At 35.7% G+C, this 20448-nt stretch overlaps 1 protein-coding gene across 6 annotated transcripts in view; it reads left to right on the forward strand.

The window, feature by feature from the left end:
- LOC102147769 (uncharacterized) overlaps positions 1 to 20448 on the forward strand; it is a 78180-nt gene that overhangs the window by 39356 nt on the left and 18376 nt on the right. For all 6 annotated transcript variants that reach the window (XM_070269849.1, XM_070269850.1, XM_070269852.1 and 3 more), the window contains one exon: positions 5664 to 5762. In XM_070269849.1, coding sequence (XP_070125950.1) covers positions 5664 to 5762 — 99 coding nt within the window. The remainder of the gene's footprint in view (positions 1 to 5663; positions 5763 to 20448) is intronic.

The raw sequence follows: 20448 nt of genomic DNA on the forward strand, positions 1-20448 counted from the left end.
TAAGTTTTCATATCTTTTCCTATTTTTATAATGTTAAACTTCATTGACTTATCCCCTCCCATTTTTCATCATTTTATCCTTTTATTACATTTCAAGAGTGATTTTATTAAATTATTTTAAATTTTTCCTATCAAAAATGTGTTTCTGGTATCATTTTGTTTTCAATGAATTTTTGTTGTTTTCTAAAGGCTTCTTTTATAGCATTCTATTCTTATGTGTGGATGCAAAATCTTATCTTACTTCTCTGATGGTTTTAAAAATTGTATTTTCAAGTCAACATTATTGAAGTAGAATTTAAATACAAAATAATGTATCCACTTTAAGTGTATAGTTCATTGTATTTAACAGATATCTACCTATATGACCACAAAAATTAAGATATACAATATTGCTCTCACCCTAAAAGGACACCTTGTGTGCCTTCCCAGTTATTGTCACGACCATTAACATTAATCTTAGTCCAAGGTAATCACTGATCTACTTTCTGTCATCCTAGACTATTCTGCCTGGTCTGGAATTTTACATAAATAGATTCAAGTAACTATTCACTTCTACGACTGGCTTCTTTCATTAAGCATAATGTTTTTGAGATTCATCCATGTTGTGTATATCAGTAGTTAATTCCTTTTCATTGTGGAGTAGTATTCCACAGTATGCATACACCACAATATGTTTTTCAATTCACCTGTAGATGGACATTTCAGTCATTTCCAGTTTGCGTTAGTATAAATAAAGCTGCTATGATGTACATATTTTTAGAAATTTAATTAGGTAAACACCTAGGAGTAGAATTCTGGGTTGGATAGGGTATGTTTAACTTTATAAGAGAGTGTCAAAACTATTTTTCATATTTACACTTCCATGAGGAATGTAAAATCGTTCTAGTTTATTTACAGAACTCTTGAAGTGTTTTCATTGTGTTATCTCTGATTCTTCTAAATTCGTTTTGTGTGTATTTTATTTTTTTCTCAGCATTTCATGTTGACAACTTTCTTCTAATGTCTGGTGATCCTAGGCTACCTGTACTCATTTAAAAGTGTGACTCCAAATCAATTTAGTGGGACCTCAGTGTATAAGATGAGATGGGCTTGCTGAACGGTAGACTTCATGGACTGGGGCAATTCACCAATAAACCCAATTGTCACTATTTGTAGCACTTTCTTTTCCCCTTTTGGTCCACTTAATTGCTCTAGAGAGGAATCCTCCAACACTCTGCCCCTGGCAGCCTTCTATCACAATGTGTAAGAGAAGATGCTAAGGAAAAATTCAGTTTTCCAGCTATTGTAGGGGAAAACTCAATTCTTCCCGTCTATAAATTTCTTCCCTGTAAGTCTCCTTTCCTATTCACATAGAATACTTCACTTCTGACACTTCTGGTCACCAAGTGTGTTGGGATTTTTCCCCACATCAGCAATTCTCTGTGACACCAGCTGGGTGTCCTACAATTTAACTCAATTCTAACACTATATACCTGGAGATAGAGTCGGATCCCACAGGTTAAGGGCTCAGTCCCACAAGACTCTTCCCTCCCTACCTCAGATGCCAATCACAAGTAATAAGTCCTCAGGCTACTCACAACTTTTGTCCAATTTGGCTACAATTGGAAATTCCCATGACCCCTTCCTCAGGTTAGATTAATTTGCTAGAGTGGCTCAAAGAACTCAAGGAAGCACTTACTTACATTTATCAGCTTATTAAAGGACATGATAAAGAATACAGTTGAATATTCAGATGAAGAGATACATAGGGTGAGGTCTGGGAGGGGCCCAAGCAGAGGAGTTTCTGTATCCATGGAGATGGAGTGTGTCACTTTCCTGGTGCTGTGTTTGCCAGCCTGGAAGTTCTCTCTGAACCTGATACTTTTTGGATTTTATGGAGGCTTCATCACACAGGCATGACCAATCATTAACTCCATCTTTGGCCCTTCTCCCTGCTCAAGAGAATGGGGGATGTAGCTGAAAATTCCTAGCTTCTCTTTATGGCTTGGTCTTTCCAGTGGTCAACCCTCATCCAGAAGCCATGCAGGAGCCCACCTAGAGTTACTTCTTTAGAAGAAAAGGTGCTCCTAGTGCTCCTATCACTTAGGAATTTACAAGGATTTAGGAGCCCTGTGTCAGGAATGGTGTCAAGGATAAATATTAGAACAAGAGATGCTCCTAATGTTCTTATCACTTAGGAAATTTCAAGGCTTTAGGAGCTCTGTTCAGGTACCAGAGAACTCAGATGTATGAAGTGCAGGAGAAAATATGAGGTGAGGGGAGTCTATCTGTATCTTATGTAGATTCTCAGGTACTTTTTCAGTTTTCAAGCTCTCCCATACCTCCACTTGGAGAGATGAATACTAAGTGTCACCAATGCATGGAGCTTTGAGGGTTCTTAAGTAAGAATCAATTTGTTTCTTTTGTTTTCCTCACAGTTGACTTGGGTTCAGTTTCTGAGGGCCCATAAAGTTACTAATAGATTTTGTGTCTGCTCTCTACCCTCCAGAATGCCCTTCTCGTGGTTTCCTTTCCCTTTATTACTATGAATCTATGCCTTCTTTAACCCCTTTTCTATATTTTGTTGGAGTTTTTAGAGAAGACCAAGGTAAAGGAATGAGATCTAACTCTAACAATTAATTCCAGACTGATTTCTAATCAACATTTCAATCAGTCCAAATGCACCTCGTTCCTATTTCCTACAACCAAATACCTCCCCTGAATGGTGGCAGGTCATTGAAGGTATGCATATGTCCAAAACTCCTATGGGGTTCCATTGAAGAGAAGAGGTGATGGCTTTCTTGACCTCTGTGCTGGTCAGGACCCTGGAGAGTCACAGAAAATAGGTCTTAGGGGAAGATTCAGGCCTCTCTGATCCCTGGAAAAGGCCTAATATCTTGAGATTATTGGACTCCATAGAGGAAAGGTGGAGCCAGCCTTCTTGTGTGGTCCTAGGAAGACTTGCTTGTATTTCTGGCCTCACAAGACTAGTATGCAAACTGAATAGACATGCAGAGAAGTTCCTCTGTAATCCTAAATTGTAGAGAGTACTAGATTTTGCATCTGAGAAGACATTGGACCATGTTTCTTCTTTTATAGAACATAGAATTAAAATCTTATCATCCAGCTTGCCACTGACACATGGTGAAAGAAACAACTATACTTTCATCACAAATAGGTTTGACATTTCTCAAAGTACTCCAAAGCTCAATCTCAAACCCGAGTAAATAAAACTAGGGGAAGACAAATAAAAAGCTATTGATTTTAGGGGAGTCAGAGGCCTCGAAATACCTCAAAAAGGCAGCCGCTGGTAAAATAGAATCCCTAGAAGAGAAAGATAACCAAATTAAAAACTAACACAATAAGATTATTTAAGATATTAAATGATGGCATCAAAAACTTTAAATTGAAACAACATGACTTTCACTGTAATAACTCATCGTTGTAATGACTCATCACTAATGAGTAATCATTCATCAGTAGATGAGTTGAAGGGGAGAATGAAGATGTTAAGTTCCAATTGAATGTCCTGGAAGGTCATACAGAAGGAATTATTCAAAATTAAAGAGAGGAAAATTATGATGGACTTGAATAATAAAACCAAGTGATCTAACAAGTAAATAATGATTCCATAAAGAGGAAAAAGAACAGATATAAACAAGGAAATAATTAAAGAATAATTAGACATCATCCAGTACTGAGCAAATATGGAGAAAAATTAACTACCATACATCCATCCTGAATTCGGAAAAGATATAATTCATCTATTCTAGCAAAATAAAAAGTAATCATACATGCCATTTGAGAAAAATGCTCTAGAAAATTTCCGGACACACAATGAATTAATTAGACCTCAAAATAACAGGAAATTTACAGGTAAGTATAAAAGTAAAGCTGATGATGGAATGACTACAATAAAATTATAATAATAAAAGTGCTAAATCATTTTTGCAATGAAATAGACATATTGCAAGAGAGTGTCTATAATTGCCTAGAACAAATTTTACTAAACTCTCACAATAAAACATATGATTAGGGAGAAAAGAGATAAGCGAATAAAAGTATTATAAAAGTCCTGGAGGTTGAAACTGGTAATTCTATGCTAATACTATACTATTGCAACTCAGAAGCAATGAATGATTAGAGCATATTGGTGGAGGAATTAATGTTGGTACATTATTTCATAACATAGGAGATATATAACTAATTTAAGAAGAAAGTTATAAAACTAAAACTTCACTAAGGAAAAAATCAAATAAGTATTAAATCTAGATCAAATCAGGGGAAAAGGTATGTTATGTAATGATGAAATATATACTTCATGAAGTAGATCTAAGAATAATAAACCTGTATGCATCAAATAATATGAGGAAGCAAAAATTATTAGAGATTCACGGAGAATTTTATTTGAAATAAATTTAACTCAGAGATTTTAATATACTGCTTTTGTTACTATGGAATACCTAGAGGAAAATCTGATAAATAAGAAATGAATGATTCAGTACTTAAATTAACACACTTATTTAATAGTTAAAATGCCATATTTTATATGACTGTGAATTCTTAAGATAGAATGTCTTTGGAAGAAAGAGTTGGTAATTTATTTTTCAAAAATGTACCAAATGGTTTTAAATTTTTAGGGATTAATTGACCTTTATATCTCTGATCATAATACAATAAAATTAGAAATAATAATATTAAGATAACCCAAATAATCTTAAGTACTTGGGAAAAGACATATTCTTAATAATATGCTGATCAAAAAGAGCACAATAAATTATAGATATTTAAAATGTGATACAAAGGAAAACATTTCCTTTTGGAAACAGATGAAGCTATTAGACAAATAATTATCACCCCAAATCTTTTATTAGCAAAAAAGAAAGAATATAATAACCCAACTTAATACATGTATTAATAAAATCACAAAACAAATTGAGAGAATTGACAAATTTAAACAGCTTAAATCAATAAATAGAAAGTTTTTGAAGAGAAAAATTTAATCTGAAAACTGGTTTCATTGAATAGAACCCAATAGTCAAACTGAGGAAAAATGGAGAAAGAATAATTATCAGATATTAGGAATAATTTTTAAAATGCAGCCATATGCAGGGAGAGAATAAATATGTATAAGAGTACAGACTATGCAACTTTATGTAAACAAATTTGGAAATCTAAAGGAAATAGATGAATTCCTAGCAACATATTAAAGAGAACACTTGAAAAGATCAATCATCAGAGAATGGATTGGAAATCATATTAAATAATCTATTTCAACAGTATCATGGAAAAAGTAAGGAGGAACATCCAGCAGGGGTTCAACACTGATTACCTGAAGGTGGAAGGTAGATCAATGAGAGCAAGATTAGGAAGGTAGCAGGGGGGAAAAAGACTACTAAATATAAACAAGAAGGTGTCCATAAAAGCATCCAAAATATGTCACACATTTACTCACAATTATGCGTTTTACTGCTACATGTGAATGTAGAGATGTGTTCACATTGGTTGAACATAATCAAGGACTTCTTGACTTCTCAAACAATGATTTTTTTTCACTAAAAAAGAAAATAGAGTTCTAAGACTCCCATACACTGAGGTCCAGGGGATGGAGGGGGTTAGGGAAAGAAGACGCAACGTAAAACGTCTTGCTTCATGTCATGTTTCTAAATTCATGCTTCCTCATAGGACATAGCGCTCCATCGAAAACGTGGTGTAGCGTTGCTTTCATTTCGCTGACGCTGAACCTAGTAGTGCTGGCTGGACTGGGAACCCTGGGCTTAATGAGTAAGTTTTCACTTTTCTCTGAGGCGGTCTCTTGTTTTATCAGGCACATTGGAAGTGAATCCAAGTCCTGAGTCATATTCATATCAAATTTCCAAATAGAGAGGGAAACAGGTCTCATTTCTATATGACCATATCACGTTAGTCATTCTCTCGAGGATGCTTTAACATCAGATTCCCTCAGTGGCAGCTACTCATGGTAGAGTAATGCTAAAGTAATGTAAAGCCTGTTTTTCTAAAAGTTGTAAAATCAATACAACAAAAGTATAATTTATACTCTGAGAGTCTTCATAATAATTTCACTTATTTGAACCAAATTATACATTTTCATGACATTTTCTCCTTGCCCAACTCATTCTAATTGCAAACATCTTTCAAAATGCCGTTGTCGTTACTTGGTTCTTTTTCTTCTAATATTTTCATTAATAGCCAGTTATTTTCTTCTAGGAATCACAATTTCAGATAAATATGATCTGGCTTCATAGTACTGCCATTTGAAAGATAATTTCTCCCAAATGGTAAATCTTTTTCTCCTAGAACTTCTATAATTTTTCCTACCATTAGTACAATAATTAATAGACAAGGTCTCTATCCTCCAAGCTTCTTAAAGGCACGGACTATAGCTTATTCATTCTTTGTAATTTTTGGTTGAATGAATATGTTAAATGATTAAATGAATCAGTGAATGAACAAATAGGTAAACAAACATGTAGGAACTATGAAATAGCTTTATAAAAAAAAGGCAAATCTCGGTCTACACTAGGCATGAGTTACATATTTAAGGAAAAAGGAATACAATTCCTTTAACATATATTTTTTTAATAAAGACCTAATACATGTACATTGCAAAACCTTCAAATTATAGAAAAGGTGAAGAAACTAAAAACAATTGGAATCTGCCAATGGGAGATAACTATAAAAACATAGAAATATACATTCATATCTTAGTTATCACAGAGTAGCTATCATTTTATATCATTATGTTTAATAATTTAAGTAAATACTCATAACATTACATTACTTAACATTTTTGAGTACTAATGTTTTCCCAAGTTATTCACATACATTATCTCATTTAATCTTTACCACAATCATATTCTATAGCTACATTTTCCCTCAATATCCAGGGTTAGAGATCCCAAAGTACTTTTCCAGTTCTGTGTGGTTTATAAGTGACTGGTGGGGAATATTTGATCATAGCTCAATCATTTTACTTTACACTTTATAGTTTTAACACTTTTCCTTTTCTTCATGTTTCCATCCTTTGCTAAATGGATTATGTCTTCTTCTTTTCCTTGACTACCTTCCCAACTCTTGCAATAATGTTTCTTTAAATATCCGTTAATTATTTATTTGATAATTAAAAGGCTTCTTTAAGCCCTCAATATTTTAGGAGCATCTCTTCTCAAAGCTGGATGCTAGTGGAAAAAGCTCTCCCCCCCTCCCCTTCCTCCTACAACAGGGAGTACACAGACATCCTGAGGAATAGAAAGGGGATGATTATAAGAATAATTGCTAACATTTTTTGAGTGTCCAATCTTTGTGATGTTATCTCATTGTCATCATAAAATTTAAATAAAAAATTAAAGATTCTGTTAAATTGCAGGGCTGGCTGGTAAACTAACATCAGTCTATCTAGACAACCCGGATTATGTTAAAATAATCCACAAGATGGAGAAGGTCTGAAGTTTTCTGAAACTTCTGAAGTTTTTAGAGATAGAATTCCTGTCTTCAGAAATTATTTTCTTTTTATTCTGAAGCTGGTGTTTACCAATTCTACATCCTTAAATTATGGTTAGATCTGTCAGGAAACTCAAACTCACAACATAGAGGCTCATTGATACTTTCTCATGCCTCCTAGTCTCAAAATTGTGATTGGATTTTTATTAAAACACTACCCAATTACACTGTGTTTTGTTTTTGAAATTTCTTCTTACATAGGTGTTTTTTCTTTTGTATTTTTAAACTTATTTGGATATTTCCTTAAATAAGAAACTAGTGCTCTGTTGAGTAACATTAAACCTTTTTATCTCAAATAAATTTTAATCTTAAAACTATATAAGATTACTTTCCACACTTATATAAGTATGATTTAAATGTGTGCTTTCCATTAAAATTTTAAATAACCATTGCAATATTAATATAATTTACTGAAAGATGTTGACTGTGTTAAAGTCATTCATCTACTGATATGAATTACAGATCACCACGAACTCATCTCCTGCAACAGAACAGACTATGACATGCAAAGAAGTGTAATGAAACAGTTGGAGAGAAATAAAACATTATACATGAATATGTATAATAATATCTCAAGTGAGCACCCTATTTTCAAAAATAAGTTAGAAAATGTATCAAGAGTTGAAAAACTTTACCTCAAAATACTCTGAAGAATTAAAGCAGAGGGAAAATTGTGAGTGAAATGGTCTCTCTGTTTGACATAGTCTCATGAGTAACTTAGGGTTCTCAGTTTTCCTGGTGTTGCCCACTGAGTTCAAAATCTTGAAACATTTCTTAAATTAAAAAAAGCATGGCAATATGATAGCCACTTACAAATTCTTATATTAAAAAACTTTTTGTCTTACTTGGCTTAGTTTCTTTATATGTTTAATTATCATTTTTGTCAAGCTAATCTGTCTCTCTTCTCTCTCTCTTTCTTGGGTTAGATTCAGTTTTCTTGAATCCCTTCTTTTTTCCATTTTTATTTTTTAAAAATTTTATTTTATTGAGGTCATATTTGCTTTCAACGTTGTCTAAATTTCAGATGTACTTTATTGTATTTTAGTTTCTCCATAGACCGCATCATATTCAACACCAATAGTCTAGTTTTTATTCATCACCATACACATGTGCCCCTTTAACCCTTACCCCTGCCCATGCCCTTTTCCTCTGGTAACCACCCGTCTGTTCTCCTTATCTATTTGTTTGTTTATCTTCCACATATGAGTGAAATCACACAGTATTTGTCTTTCTCTGTCTGATTTATTTCACTTAGCATAATACCCTTAAAGTCCATCCATCTTGTAGTAAATGGCACACTTTTGTCTTTTTTATGGCTATTATTCCATTCTATATATATCCCACATCTTTATCCATTCATCTATTGATCAGCATTGGGGTTGCTTCCACATCTTGGCTATTGTAAATAATGCTGTGATAAACATATGGGTGCATAAATCTATTTGAATTGTTGATTTCATGTTCTTTGGTTAAATACCCAGTAGTGGGATAGCTGGATCATATGGTATTTCTATTATCAACTTTTTGAGGAATCTCCGTACTATTTTCCATAGTGACTGCACCGGTTTGCATTCCCACCAGCAGTGTATGAGGGTTCCCTTTTCTCCATATCCTCTCCAACATTTGTTATTTCTTGTTCTGTTAATTATAGCCATTCTGATGGCTGTGAGGTGACATCTCATTGTAGTTTGTTTGCATTTCCCTAATAATTAGTGACATTGAACATCTTTTCATGTGCCTGTTGGCTATCTGTATATCTTCTTTGGAGAAATGTCTGTTCATATCCTATGCCCGTTTTTTGATCATGTTGTTTATTTTTTTGTTGTTAAGTTGCTTGAGTTCTTTACATATTTTGGAAATTATTCCCTTGCCAGATATATGATTTGAAAATATTTTATCCCAGTTAGTGGGTTGTCTTTTAATTTTGTTGACGGTCTCCCTTACTTCACAGAAGCTTTTTAATTTAATATAGTCCCCTTTGTTTATTTTTTCCTGTTTCTTTTGACTGAGTAGACATGGTGTTCAAAAAGATAATGGTAAGATTGATGTCAGAGTTTACTGCTTATATTTTCCTCTAAGAGTTTTATGGTTTCAGGTCTTACACTCAAGTCTAATCCATTTTGAGTTAATTTTTGTGTATGGTGTAAGATAGTGTCCTATTTTCATTCTTTAGCATGTGACTGTCCAGTTTTCCAAACATCATTTATTGAAGAGACTTTCCTTTCTCCATTGTAATCTCTTGGTTCCTTTCTCAAGGATCAGCTGTTCACAGATAGGTGGTTTTATTCCAGGGCTGTGAGTTCTCTTCTGTTCATCTGTGTGTCTGGTTTTCTGGAAATATTGTGCTGTTTTGATTACTATAGCTTTGTAGTACAATTTGAGTTCAGAGTGTGATACCTCCAACTTTGTTCTTTTTTCTCAGGATTGTTTTGGCTATCCAGGGTCTCTTGTCATTCTACATAAATTTTAGGATTCTTTGCTATATGTCCATGAAGAATATCGTTGGGATTCTGGTTAGATTGTATTGAATCTGTAGATTGCTCCAGGTAATATGGACATTTTAAATGTTTATTCTTTCAACTCATGAGCATGGAATATCTTTCCATTTGTTTATGTCTTCTTCAATTTCTTTCAATAACGTCTCATAGTTTTCAGTGCATAGGTCTGTCACCTCTTTGGTTAAATTTATTCCTAGATATCTTATTCTTGTTGTTGTGATTGCAAATGGGATTGTGTTCTTGACTTCTCTTTTTGCTAGTTTGCTATTAGTGCACAGAAATGCAATGGGTTTTTGTAAGTTGATTTTGTATCCTGAAACTTTATGTATTTGTTGGTTATTTCTAGTAGTCTTTTTGTTGTATTCTTTAAGGTTTTCTATGTTTAGTATCATGTCATCTCCAAATAGGGAGTTTCACTTCTTCCCTTCTAATTCGGATCACATTTATTTCTTTTTCTTGCCTAATTTCTCAGGCTAAAATTTCCAGTACTACGTTGAATAAGAGTGATGAGAGTAGGCATCCTTGTCTTGTTCTTGTTCTCGGAGGAATGGCTTTCAGTTTTTCTTCATTGAGTATGATGTTGGCTGTGGGTTTGTCGTATATGGCCTTTATTATGTTGAGGTACTTTCCTTCTACACTCATTTTATTGAGAGTTTTGATCATAAATGGATGTTGGATCTTGTCAAATGCTTTCTCTGCATCTATTGAGATGATTATGATTTTTATTCTTCATTTTGTTAATGTGGCATATCAAATTGTTTGATTTGTGAATGTTGAACCATCCCTGAATCCCTGGAATAAATCCTAATTGATTGTGGTGTATGATCCTTTTAATGCATTGTTTTATTTGACTTGCAGGTAATTTGTTGAGGATTTTCACATCTATATTCATCAGTTATATTGGCCTGTAATTTCCCTTTTTTGTGTTGTCCTTGTCTGTTTTTGGCATCAGGGTAATATCGACCTCATAAAATGAGATAGGACATGCACTGTCCTCTTCAATATTTGGGAAGAGTATGAGAAGGATAAGAATTAAATCTTTTTTGAATCTTTGGTAGAATTCACCAGAGAAGCCATCTGGTCTTGGACTTTTGCTTTTTGAGAGGTTTTTGATTACTGTCTCAGTCTCTTTGCTTGTGATTGGTCTCTTCAGATTTTCTATTTCTTCTTGATTCAATTTGGGGAGGTTTTATGATTCTAACAATTCACCCGTTTCTTCTAGGTTATCCAGTTTGTTGGTATACAGCTTTTCGTAGTATTCTCTTTGTTTGTTCTTTTTCTCATTTTTTTAGGTATATGGTAATCTTGTTTTGAGATTTTTCTTGTTTTTTAGGTAGGTCTGTGTTGCTATCAATTTCCCTCTTAGTACTACTTTTGATTAATTGCACTTTTTTGTATGTTATGTTTTCCTTTTCATTTGTCTCTAGCAATATTTTGATTTCTCCTTTGACTTCTTCATTGATCCAATAGTTCAGTAACATGTTGCTTAGTCTCTACATATTTGTGACTTTCCCACATTTTTTCTTGTAGCTGATTTCTAGTTTCAGAGTATTGTGGTTGGAAAAGATGCTTGACATGATTTCAATCTTCTTAAATTTATTGAGGCTTGCCTGTTTCCCAACATATGGTCTATCTTTGAGACTGTTTCATGTGCACTTGAAAAGAATGTATTTTTTTTGTTTTTCAATGGAATGGTCTATATATATCCACTTAGTTCATCTGGTGTTGTTTCACTTAAGGCCATTGTTTCCGTGTTGACTTTCTGTCTGGATGATATATCCATTGACATAAGTGGGCTATCAAGGTCCCCTACTATTATTATGTTGTGTCAATTTCTCCCTTTACATCTGTTAGTAGTTGCTGAATGTACTTTGGTACTCCTGTGTTAGGTGCATATATATTAATAAGTGTTATGTCTTCTTGGTCAAATGTCCTTTTTATCATTGTATAATGGCCATCTTTGTCTTTCATTATCTTTTTTCTCTTGAAGTATGCATTGTCTGATACAAGTATGGCTACACCCCCTTGCTTTTCCTTGCCATTTTCCTGGAGTGTCATTTTTCATCCTTTCACTCTGAGCCTATGTTTAAATTTAGAGCTGGGATGTGTTTCCTGGAGGCAGCATCATTGTTGTGTCTTGTTTTTTAACCCATCCAGCCATTCTGTGTCTTTTGATTGGTGAATTCAATTCATTTACATTTAGAGTGATTATCGATATATAAGAGCTTAAAATTTCTGTTTTATCTTTAATTTTCCAGTTCTTCTGTATTTCCATTGTTTCTTTTTTAAATTAGTTTCTTGTTTAATTTTAATTTTTGTTTTTATAGCAGTAACATTGGATTATAACATTATATAACTTTCAGATGTACATCATAATATGTTTCGAATTCTGTGTAGATTACATCATGTTTACCACCCAAAGACTAATTATAATCCATCAACACACATGTGTGCCTAGTCACCCCTTTTGCCCTCCTCCATCCCCCTTCCCCTCTGTTCTACATATATGGCAATCTAAATTGAGTTGATATTTTCTTTAGCTTGACCTCTTTCTAAAAGCTCTACTCCTTTACTCCCCTCCTCCCATATTTTTGTTTTTGAAATCATACCTAATCTCTTGTTTTGTGTGTGTCTATCCATTACCCTCTTATCATTGTAATAGGTAATTTTAGTACTTTTGTCTTTTTTTAAAAAGATTTTATTTTTTTCTTTTTCTCCCCAAAGCCCCCCGGTACATAGTTGTGTATTCTTAGTTGTGGGTCCCTCTAGTTGTGGCATGTGGGATGCTGCCTCAGCATGGTTTGATAAGCAGTGCCATGTCCGCACCCAGGATTTGAACCAACGAAACACTGGTCAGCCTGCAGTGGAGCGCGGAAACTTAACCACTTGGCCACGTGGCCAGCCCCAGTACTTGTGTCTTTTAACCTATATACCATCTTCGTAGGTGGTTGATCTGCTACCTTTACTTAATTTTCGCCTTTACCAGCGATTATATTGTATGGCTTTTGGGGGGTTATTTTTTTATAATTTTCTTATCCTTATTTGTGGTCTTCTCTTTCCCACTTAAATAAGTCCCTTCAGCATTTCTTGTAGAACTGGTTTCTTGGCGATAGACTCCTTTCATTTTTGCTTGTCTGAGAAGCCCTTTATCTCTCCTTCCATTCTGAATGATAACCTTGCTGGATAGAGTATTCTTGGCTGTAGGTTTTTTCCTTTCATCACTTTAAATATGTCATACCACTCTCTTCTAGCCTGTAGGGTTTCAGCTGAGAAGTCCGTCGATAGCCTCATAGGCTTTCCTTTGTATGTCACTTGTTGCCTTTCTCTTGCTGCTTTTAGGATTCTCTCTTTATCTTTAATTTTGGACATTTTAATTATGATGTCTCTTGGTGTAGGCCTTGTTGGATTTATCTTGTTTGGTGCTCTCCATGCTTCCTGTACTTGGATGTCTGTTTTTTCCTTAGATTAGGAAAGTTTTCAGCTATTCCTTCAAATAGATTCTCTGCCCCTTTGTCTTTCTCTTCTCTTTCTGGGTCACCTATAATGTGAATGTTAGTGCCCTTGATATTGTCCCAGATTTCCCTTAGACTGTTCTCATTTTGTCTAATTCTTTTTTCTTTTATTTGTTCAGGTGATTTCCTCTAGTCTTTCTTCCAGCTCACTGATCCATTCTTCTGTATCATCTACTCTGCTATTCAGTTCTTCTAGTGAATTTTTCATTTCCTCTTTTGTATTCCTCATTTCTGATTGTTTCTTTTTTATATTTTCCAATCCTTTGTTGACGTTCTCACTGTGTTCATCCAGTCTTCTCCCAATATCAGTGGGCATCCTTATGAGTTTTTGTTTTAACTCTTTGTCAGGTAAATTGCTTATTTCTGTTTCATTTAGTTATTTTTCTGGGGTTTTGTCCTGTTCCCTTGCTTGCAATGTACTCCTTTGTCTCATCATTATCCCTGTTTCTCTGTGTTTATATCTATGTATTAAGTGGGTCAGCTATGTCTCCTGAGCTTGAAGAAGTGGCCTTATGTAAGAGATGCCTTTTGAGGCCCAGCAGTATGCCTCCCTCTCATAACCAGTCCAAATGATCAGGAGTGACCCTTTTGTAGGCTACTTGTGTCCTTCTGCTGTGGAAGAGTTGCTCTTACTGCAGGTACTCAGGGAGTCTAGTCTTTCCCTCTCTGGCCAGCTATTGGTAAATCTGGTTTGGGGAGCCCCAGCACAGTTGGCTGTAAGGTCTAATAGCACACTCATGTTTCAGTTTTCCTGTTAATTGACTATGTACCAATTGTAGCTTGTTGCTAGGCTCAAGGGCTTAAAGTTTCTATACACCGCAGGCCTGCAAGGCTGTTGTCAGCTCTCTTAGGATTGCAGTTGATTGGGGCTGGCCCTAGGCATAGGAACACCCAATTGTTTCAGGTGTTGGAAGGTGGAGTCAATCATCTTTGTGGATGAATGTGAAGCACAGGTCTTCTGCTGCTGATAAGCCCCATCCCCCATCAGGTACACACACACTGTCAACACAGCGCTTGTCCGTGCACATTTCCCAGCCCCCTGGAGCATACTCAGTTGCCCCACTGCAGAAGCCCCCACCTCTCCACCAACACCCCCCACAGTTCACCTGGTCCTCACACAGGGCTTGCCCCACAGAGGTAGACACACTTGCCTGCCTGTAGAGGATCAAGGCACCCAGTCTGTGCAGGCCAACAAGTAGCCTGAGGGCTTGCTGTTGGATGGGGCCTGTCTCTAGGTCAGCCTTCTTGCCCTGGATGAACTGGATTAAATCTGCACCCTAGTGGGTGTGGCAGACCCTTGGGCTATCAGGCCAGGGGAAGAACCTCATTGGCATCTGCCAGCATCTGTGTCAACTTGCCTGGATTAGGTCACGACAATGGCCACCACCAAAGTTTCAGTCTCTAGAGAGGTCTCACCTCTCACTGAGATGCACCCAGAGCCTACCAGGTGAGTCTCTTTTCACCAAAGGACTGTGCAGCTGTACTTTTGGTGATTTTAGGTTGCTCTCTGAGATGGATGAACTTGTGCATGGGCCTTTTAAGAGTCAGGTATTTTCGGCTTTCCTCCAATAGCTTTTCTGGGGGTTTTCCTTGTTTCGGTTAATAGCCAGTGAAGCCAGATAGTAGGACACTCATCTCAGTTGTGCTGAGTCTGAAGGATGCTTATAGTGGTAATGTGCCCCTGCCAAGGTCCCCACTTCTCCAAGGAGGGCAGCATACCTTACGGTGGCTCCCACCAGACCAGTTTTGAAGCTCTGCTGCTCAAGAAGGTGGTTTTTTTCACTTCAGGAGGAATTTCTTCCTCTCTGCCTCAGTCAAGAGTGTTCTTTGTTGTGGGGGTTCTTTTTACCCAGTTTTCACTTTTCATTCCAGGGTAATTTTTCCAAAAATAATTTAACCTAGTTGTGTTTGTGGGAGGAGGTGAGTTCAGATTCTGCCTACGCCACCACCTTGACAAGGTCTCTCCATTGTTTCTTTTCTCTTGTGTTTCTGTCTGCCATTTCAGTTTTGTGGTGAACTGTGATGGTTTTCTCAGTTTTCTCTTTATTTATGATTTGTGACTCTGCTCTGACTTTTTTTGTTTCATGGTTACCATGATGTTTGTATAAAATATGCCATAAATGAAAAAGTACGTTTTCTGATAGCCTCTTATCTCCACTATCCTATGCAGGTTCCATCCTTTTCCTCTTCCCCTTCTATGTTTTTGTTGTCAAAAATTATTCTTTTTTATGTTGTGAATTAGTGACCAAATCAAAATGTATCTAGCTACTTTTCACGCTTTTTTCCATGTATCCTTTATTTTATAATTAAGTGCTTGCTAACCTATTCTGGTACAGAGCAGCAATTTTCTGATTTTGTCTGTTTACCGCCTTGCTCAAAGCTTTGTAAACATTTGCCTCTTGTTTCAGGTAGGAGGGGTCCCTTCATTTCTTATGAGGCACGTCTAGTGGTGATGAACTCCCTCAGTGTTTGTTTGTCTGGGAAATCTTTTATTTCTATGTCATATCTGAAGGATAATTTTGCTAGAAAGAATATTCTTGCCTGATAGTTTTTAATCTTTCAATATTTTGAATATATCATTCTACTCTCTCCTAGTCTGTAAGATTTCTGTTGAGAAATCTGCTGAAAGCCTGGTGGAGGTTCCTTTGAAAATTATTTTCTTCTCTCTGGCTACCTTTAATATTCTTTCTTTGTCATTAGCTTTTGACAGTTTTAATATTATATGCCTTGGAGAAGGCATATAATAAAAGATCTTATAAAAGATAATATAAAATATCATATACATAAATAGTAAAAGGTCATACAAAAAAAGATCTTCCTGGAGAAGATCTTGTTGCACTGATGTAACTAATAGTTTTATTAGCTTCATGAACTTGCATGTCCAGTTTCTTCCCCAGGTCTGGGAAGTTCTCAGCTATTATTTCTTTGAATAAGCTCTCTGTGTCTTCCTCTCCTACTTCTCCCTCTGGGATACTGTAATCCTTATGTTACTGTCCCTAATTGAGTTAGATATTTCTTGAAGAACATTTTCATTTTTTAAAAATCTTAGTTCTTGCTCATCCTCCACCTCAACCATTTCTAGGTTTCTATCTTTGAGCTCACTGATTCTCTTCTCCATAAAATCTTCTATATTTTTTATGCTTTCTACATTATTTTTTATCTCTTTAATTGTGTTCTTCATATCCACAATTTCTGTTTTGTTTTTTTGGGGTTTTTTTTTCAGTTTTTTTTATTGAGTTATTGATAGGTTACAATCTTGTGAAATTTCAATTGTACATTAATGTTTGTCAGTCATGTTGTAGGTGCACCACTTCACCCTTTGTGCCCACCCCCCACCCCACCTTTCCCCTGGTATCCACTAAACTGTTCTTGGTCCATAGTTTTAAATTCCTCATATGAGTGGAGTCATACACAGATTATCTTTCTCTTGCTGGCTTATTTCACTTAACATAATTCTCTCAAGGTCCATCCATGTTATTGCAAATGGAATGATTTTGTTCTGTTTTGCAGCTGAGTAGTATTCCATTGTATATATGTACCACATCTTCTTTATCCATTCGTCTGTTGATGGGCACTTAGGTTGCTTCCACGTCTTGGCTATTGTAAACAGTGCTGCAATAAACATTGGGGTGCATAGGACTTTTGGGATTGCTGACTTCAGGCTCTTTGGATAAATACCCAGTAGTGGGATGGCTGGATCGTATGGTAGTTCTATTTTTAGTTTTTTGAGGAATCTCCATACTGTTTTCCATAGTGGCTGCACCAGTTTGCATTCCCACCAGCAGTGTGTGAGGGTTCCTTTTTCTCTGCAACCTCTCCAACATTTGTTGCTATTAGTTTTAGATATTTTTGTCATACTAACGGGTGTAAGGTGATATCTTAGTGTAGTTTTGATTTGCAGTTCCCTGATGATCAGCGATGATGAGCATCTTTTCATGTGCCTATTGGCCATCAGTATATCTTCTTTGGAGAAATGTCTGTTCATGTCTGCAGCCCATTTTTTGATTGGGTTGTTTGATGTTTTGTGGTTGAGTTGCGAGAGTTCGTTATATATTAAGGATATTAAGCCTTTGTCAGATATATGACTTGCAAATATTTTTTCCCAGTTAGTGGATTGTTTTTTTGTTTCAATCCTGTTTTCATTTGCCTTGAAAAAGCTCTTTAATCTGATGAAGTCCCATTTGTTTATTCTTTCTATTGTTTCCCTTCTCTGAGAAGGCATGGTGTCCGAAAAGATCCTTTTAATACTGATGTCAAAGAGTGTACTGCCTACGTTTTCTTCCAGAAGCCTTATGGTTTCAGGTCTCACCTTTAGGTCTTTAATCCATTTTGAGTTTATTTTGGTGAATGGTGAAAAAGAATGGTCAATTTTCATTCTTTTACATGTGGCTTTCCAGTTTTCGCAGCACCATTTGTTGAAAAGACTTTCTTTTCTCCATTGTATGCCCTCAGCTCCTTTGTCAAAGATAAGCTGTCCATAGATGTGTGGTTTTATTTCTGGGTTTTCAATTTTGTTCCATTGATCTGCGTGGCTGTTTTTGTACCAGTACCATGCTGTTTTGATTACTGTAGCTTTGTAGTATGTTTTGAAGTCAGGGATTGTGATGCCTCCCGTTTTGTTCTTTTTTCTCAGGATTGCTTTAGCAATTCGGGGTCTTTTGTTGCCCCATATGAATTTTAGGATTCTTTGTTCTGATTCTGTAAAGAATGTCATTGGGATTCTGATTGGGATGGCGTTGAATCTGTAGATTGCTTTCGGTAGAATGGACATTTTAACTATGTTTATTCTTCCAATCCATGTACATGGCATGTCTTTCCATCTCCTTATGTCGTCATCCAATTCTCTCAGAAAGGCCTTGTAATTTTCATTATATAGGTCCTTCACTTCCTTAGTTAAATTTACCCCAAGGTATTTTATTCTTTTTGTTGCAATTGTGAATGGTATTGTATTCTTGAGTTCTTTTTCTGTTGGTTCATTACTGGAGTATAGAAATGCTACTGATTTATGCAAATCGATTTTATACCCTGCAACTTTGTTGTAGTTGTTGATTACTTCTAACAGTTTTCCAATGGATTCTTTGGGGTTTTCTATATATAAGATCATGTCATCTGCAAACAGCGAGAGTTTCACTTCTTCCCTCCCTATTTGGATTCCTTTTATTCCTTTTGTTTGCCTGATTGCTCTGGCCAGGACCTCCAGTACTATGTTAAAGAGTGGTGATAGAGGGCATCCTTGTCTTGTTCCTGTTTTCAGGGTGATGGGGTTCAGTTTTTGCCCATTGAGTATGATGTTGGCTATGAGTTTGTCATATATGGCCTTTATTATGTTGAGGTAGTTTCCTTCTATGCCCATTTTGTTCAGAGTTTTTATCATAAATGGCTGTTGGATCTTGTCAAATGCCTTCTCTGCATCTATTGAGATGATCATGTGGTTTTTATTCCTCAGTTTGTTGATGTGGTGTATCACGTTGATTGATTTGCGGATGTTGAACCATCCCTGTGTCCCTGGTATGAATCCCACCTGATCCTGATGTATGATTCTTTTGATGAGTTGCTGAATTCTGGTTGCCAAAATTTTGTTTGGAATTTTTGCATCTATGTTCATCAGTGATATTGGCCTGTAGTTCTCTTTTTTCGTGGTGTCCTTGTCAGGTTTTGGGATCAGCGTGATGTTGGCCTCATAGAATGTGTTATGAAGTGTTCCATCTTCCCTAATTTTTTGGAATAGCTTGAAAAGGATAGGTATTAAATCCTCTCTGAAAGTTTGGTAGAATTCCCCAGGAAAGCCATCTGGTCCTGGGGCTTTATTCTTTGGGATGTTTTTGATTGCTGTTTCAATCTCTTTCCTTGTGATTGGTCTCTTCAAATTGTCTGCCTCTTCTTGAGTGAGCTTTGGGAGATTGTAGGAGTCCAGGACTTTATCCATTTCCTCTAGGTTATCCATTCTGTTGGCATATAGTTTTTTGTAGTATTCTCTTATAATCTGTTGTATTTCTGCAGAGTCTGTTGTTATTTCTCCTCGCTCATTTCTGATTTTGTTTATTTGAGCTTTCTCCCTTTTTTTCTTTGTAAGTCTGGCTAGTGGTTTGTCAATTTTATTTATCTTCTCAAAAAACCAGCTCTTTGTCTCATTGATCCTTTCTACTGCCTTTTTCGTTTCAATAGTATTTATTTCTGCTCTGATTTTTATTATTTCTCTCCTTCTGCTGACTTTGGGCTTCATTTGTTCTTTTTTCTCTAGTTCAGTTAGGTGTGCTTTAAGGTTGCTTATGTGGGATTTTTCTTGTTTGTTAAGATGTGCCTGTATTGCGATGAATTTTCCTCTTAATGCAGCTTTTGCTGTATCCCATATGAGTTGGTATGGCATGCTATCATTTTCATTTGTTTCCAGGTATTTTTTTATTTCTTCTTTAATTTCTTCAATGATCCATTGCTTGTTCACTAGTGTGTTGTTTAGTCTCCACATCTTTGTGCCTTTCTCAGCTTTTTTCTTGTAATTAATTTCTAGCCTTATAGCACTATGATCTGAGAAGATGCTTGTTATTATTTCAATTTTTTTAAATTTTTAGAGGCTTGTCTTGTTTCCCAACATACGGTGTATCCTTGAGAATGTTCCATGTGCACTTGAGAAGAATGTGTATTCAGCTCCTTCAGGGTGGAGTGATCTATATATGTCTATTAAGTCCAATTGTTTTAGTTTTTCATTCAGCTCCACTATTTCCTTGTTGATTTTCTGTCTGGATGATCTGTCCATTGATGTGAGTGGGGTTTTGAGGTCCCCTACTATTATTGTGTTGTTTTTAACATCTTCCTTTAGGTCTGTTAATAGTTGCTTTATGAATCTTGGTGCTCCTGTGTTGGGTGCATAGATATTTATAAGCGTTATTTCTTCTTGGTGAAGTGTCCCTTTGATCATTATATATTGTCCATCTGTGTCTC

This window comes from Equus caballus, chromosome 6 (genome assembly GCF_041296265.1).
Source record: "Equus caballus isolate H_3958 breed thoroughbred chromosome 6, TB-T2T, whole genome shotgun sequence".
In the NCBI taxonomy this organism is placed as follows: Eukaryota; Metazoa; Chordata; class Mammalia; order Perissodactyla; family Equidae; genus Equus; species Equus caballus.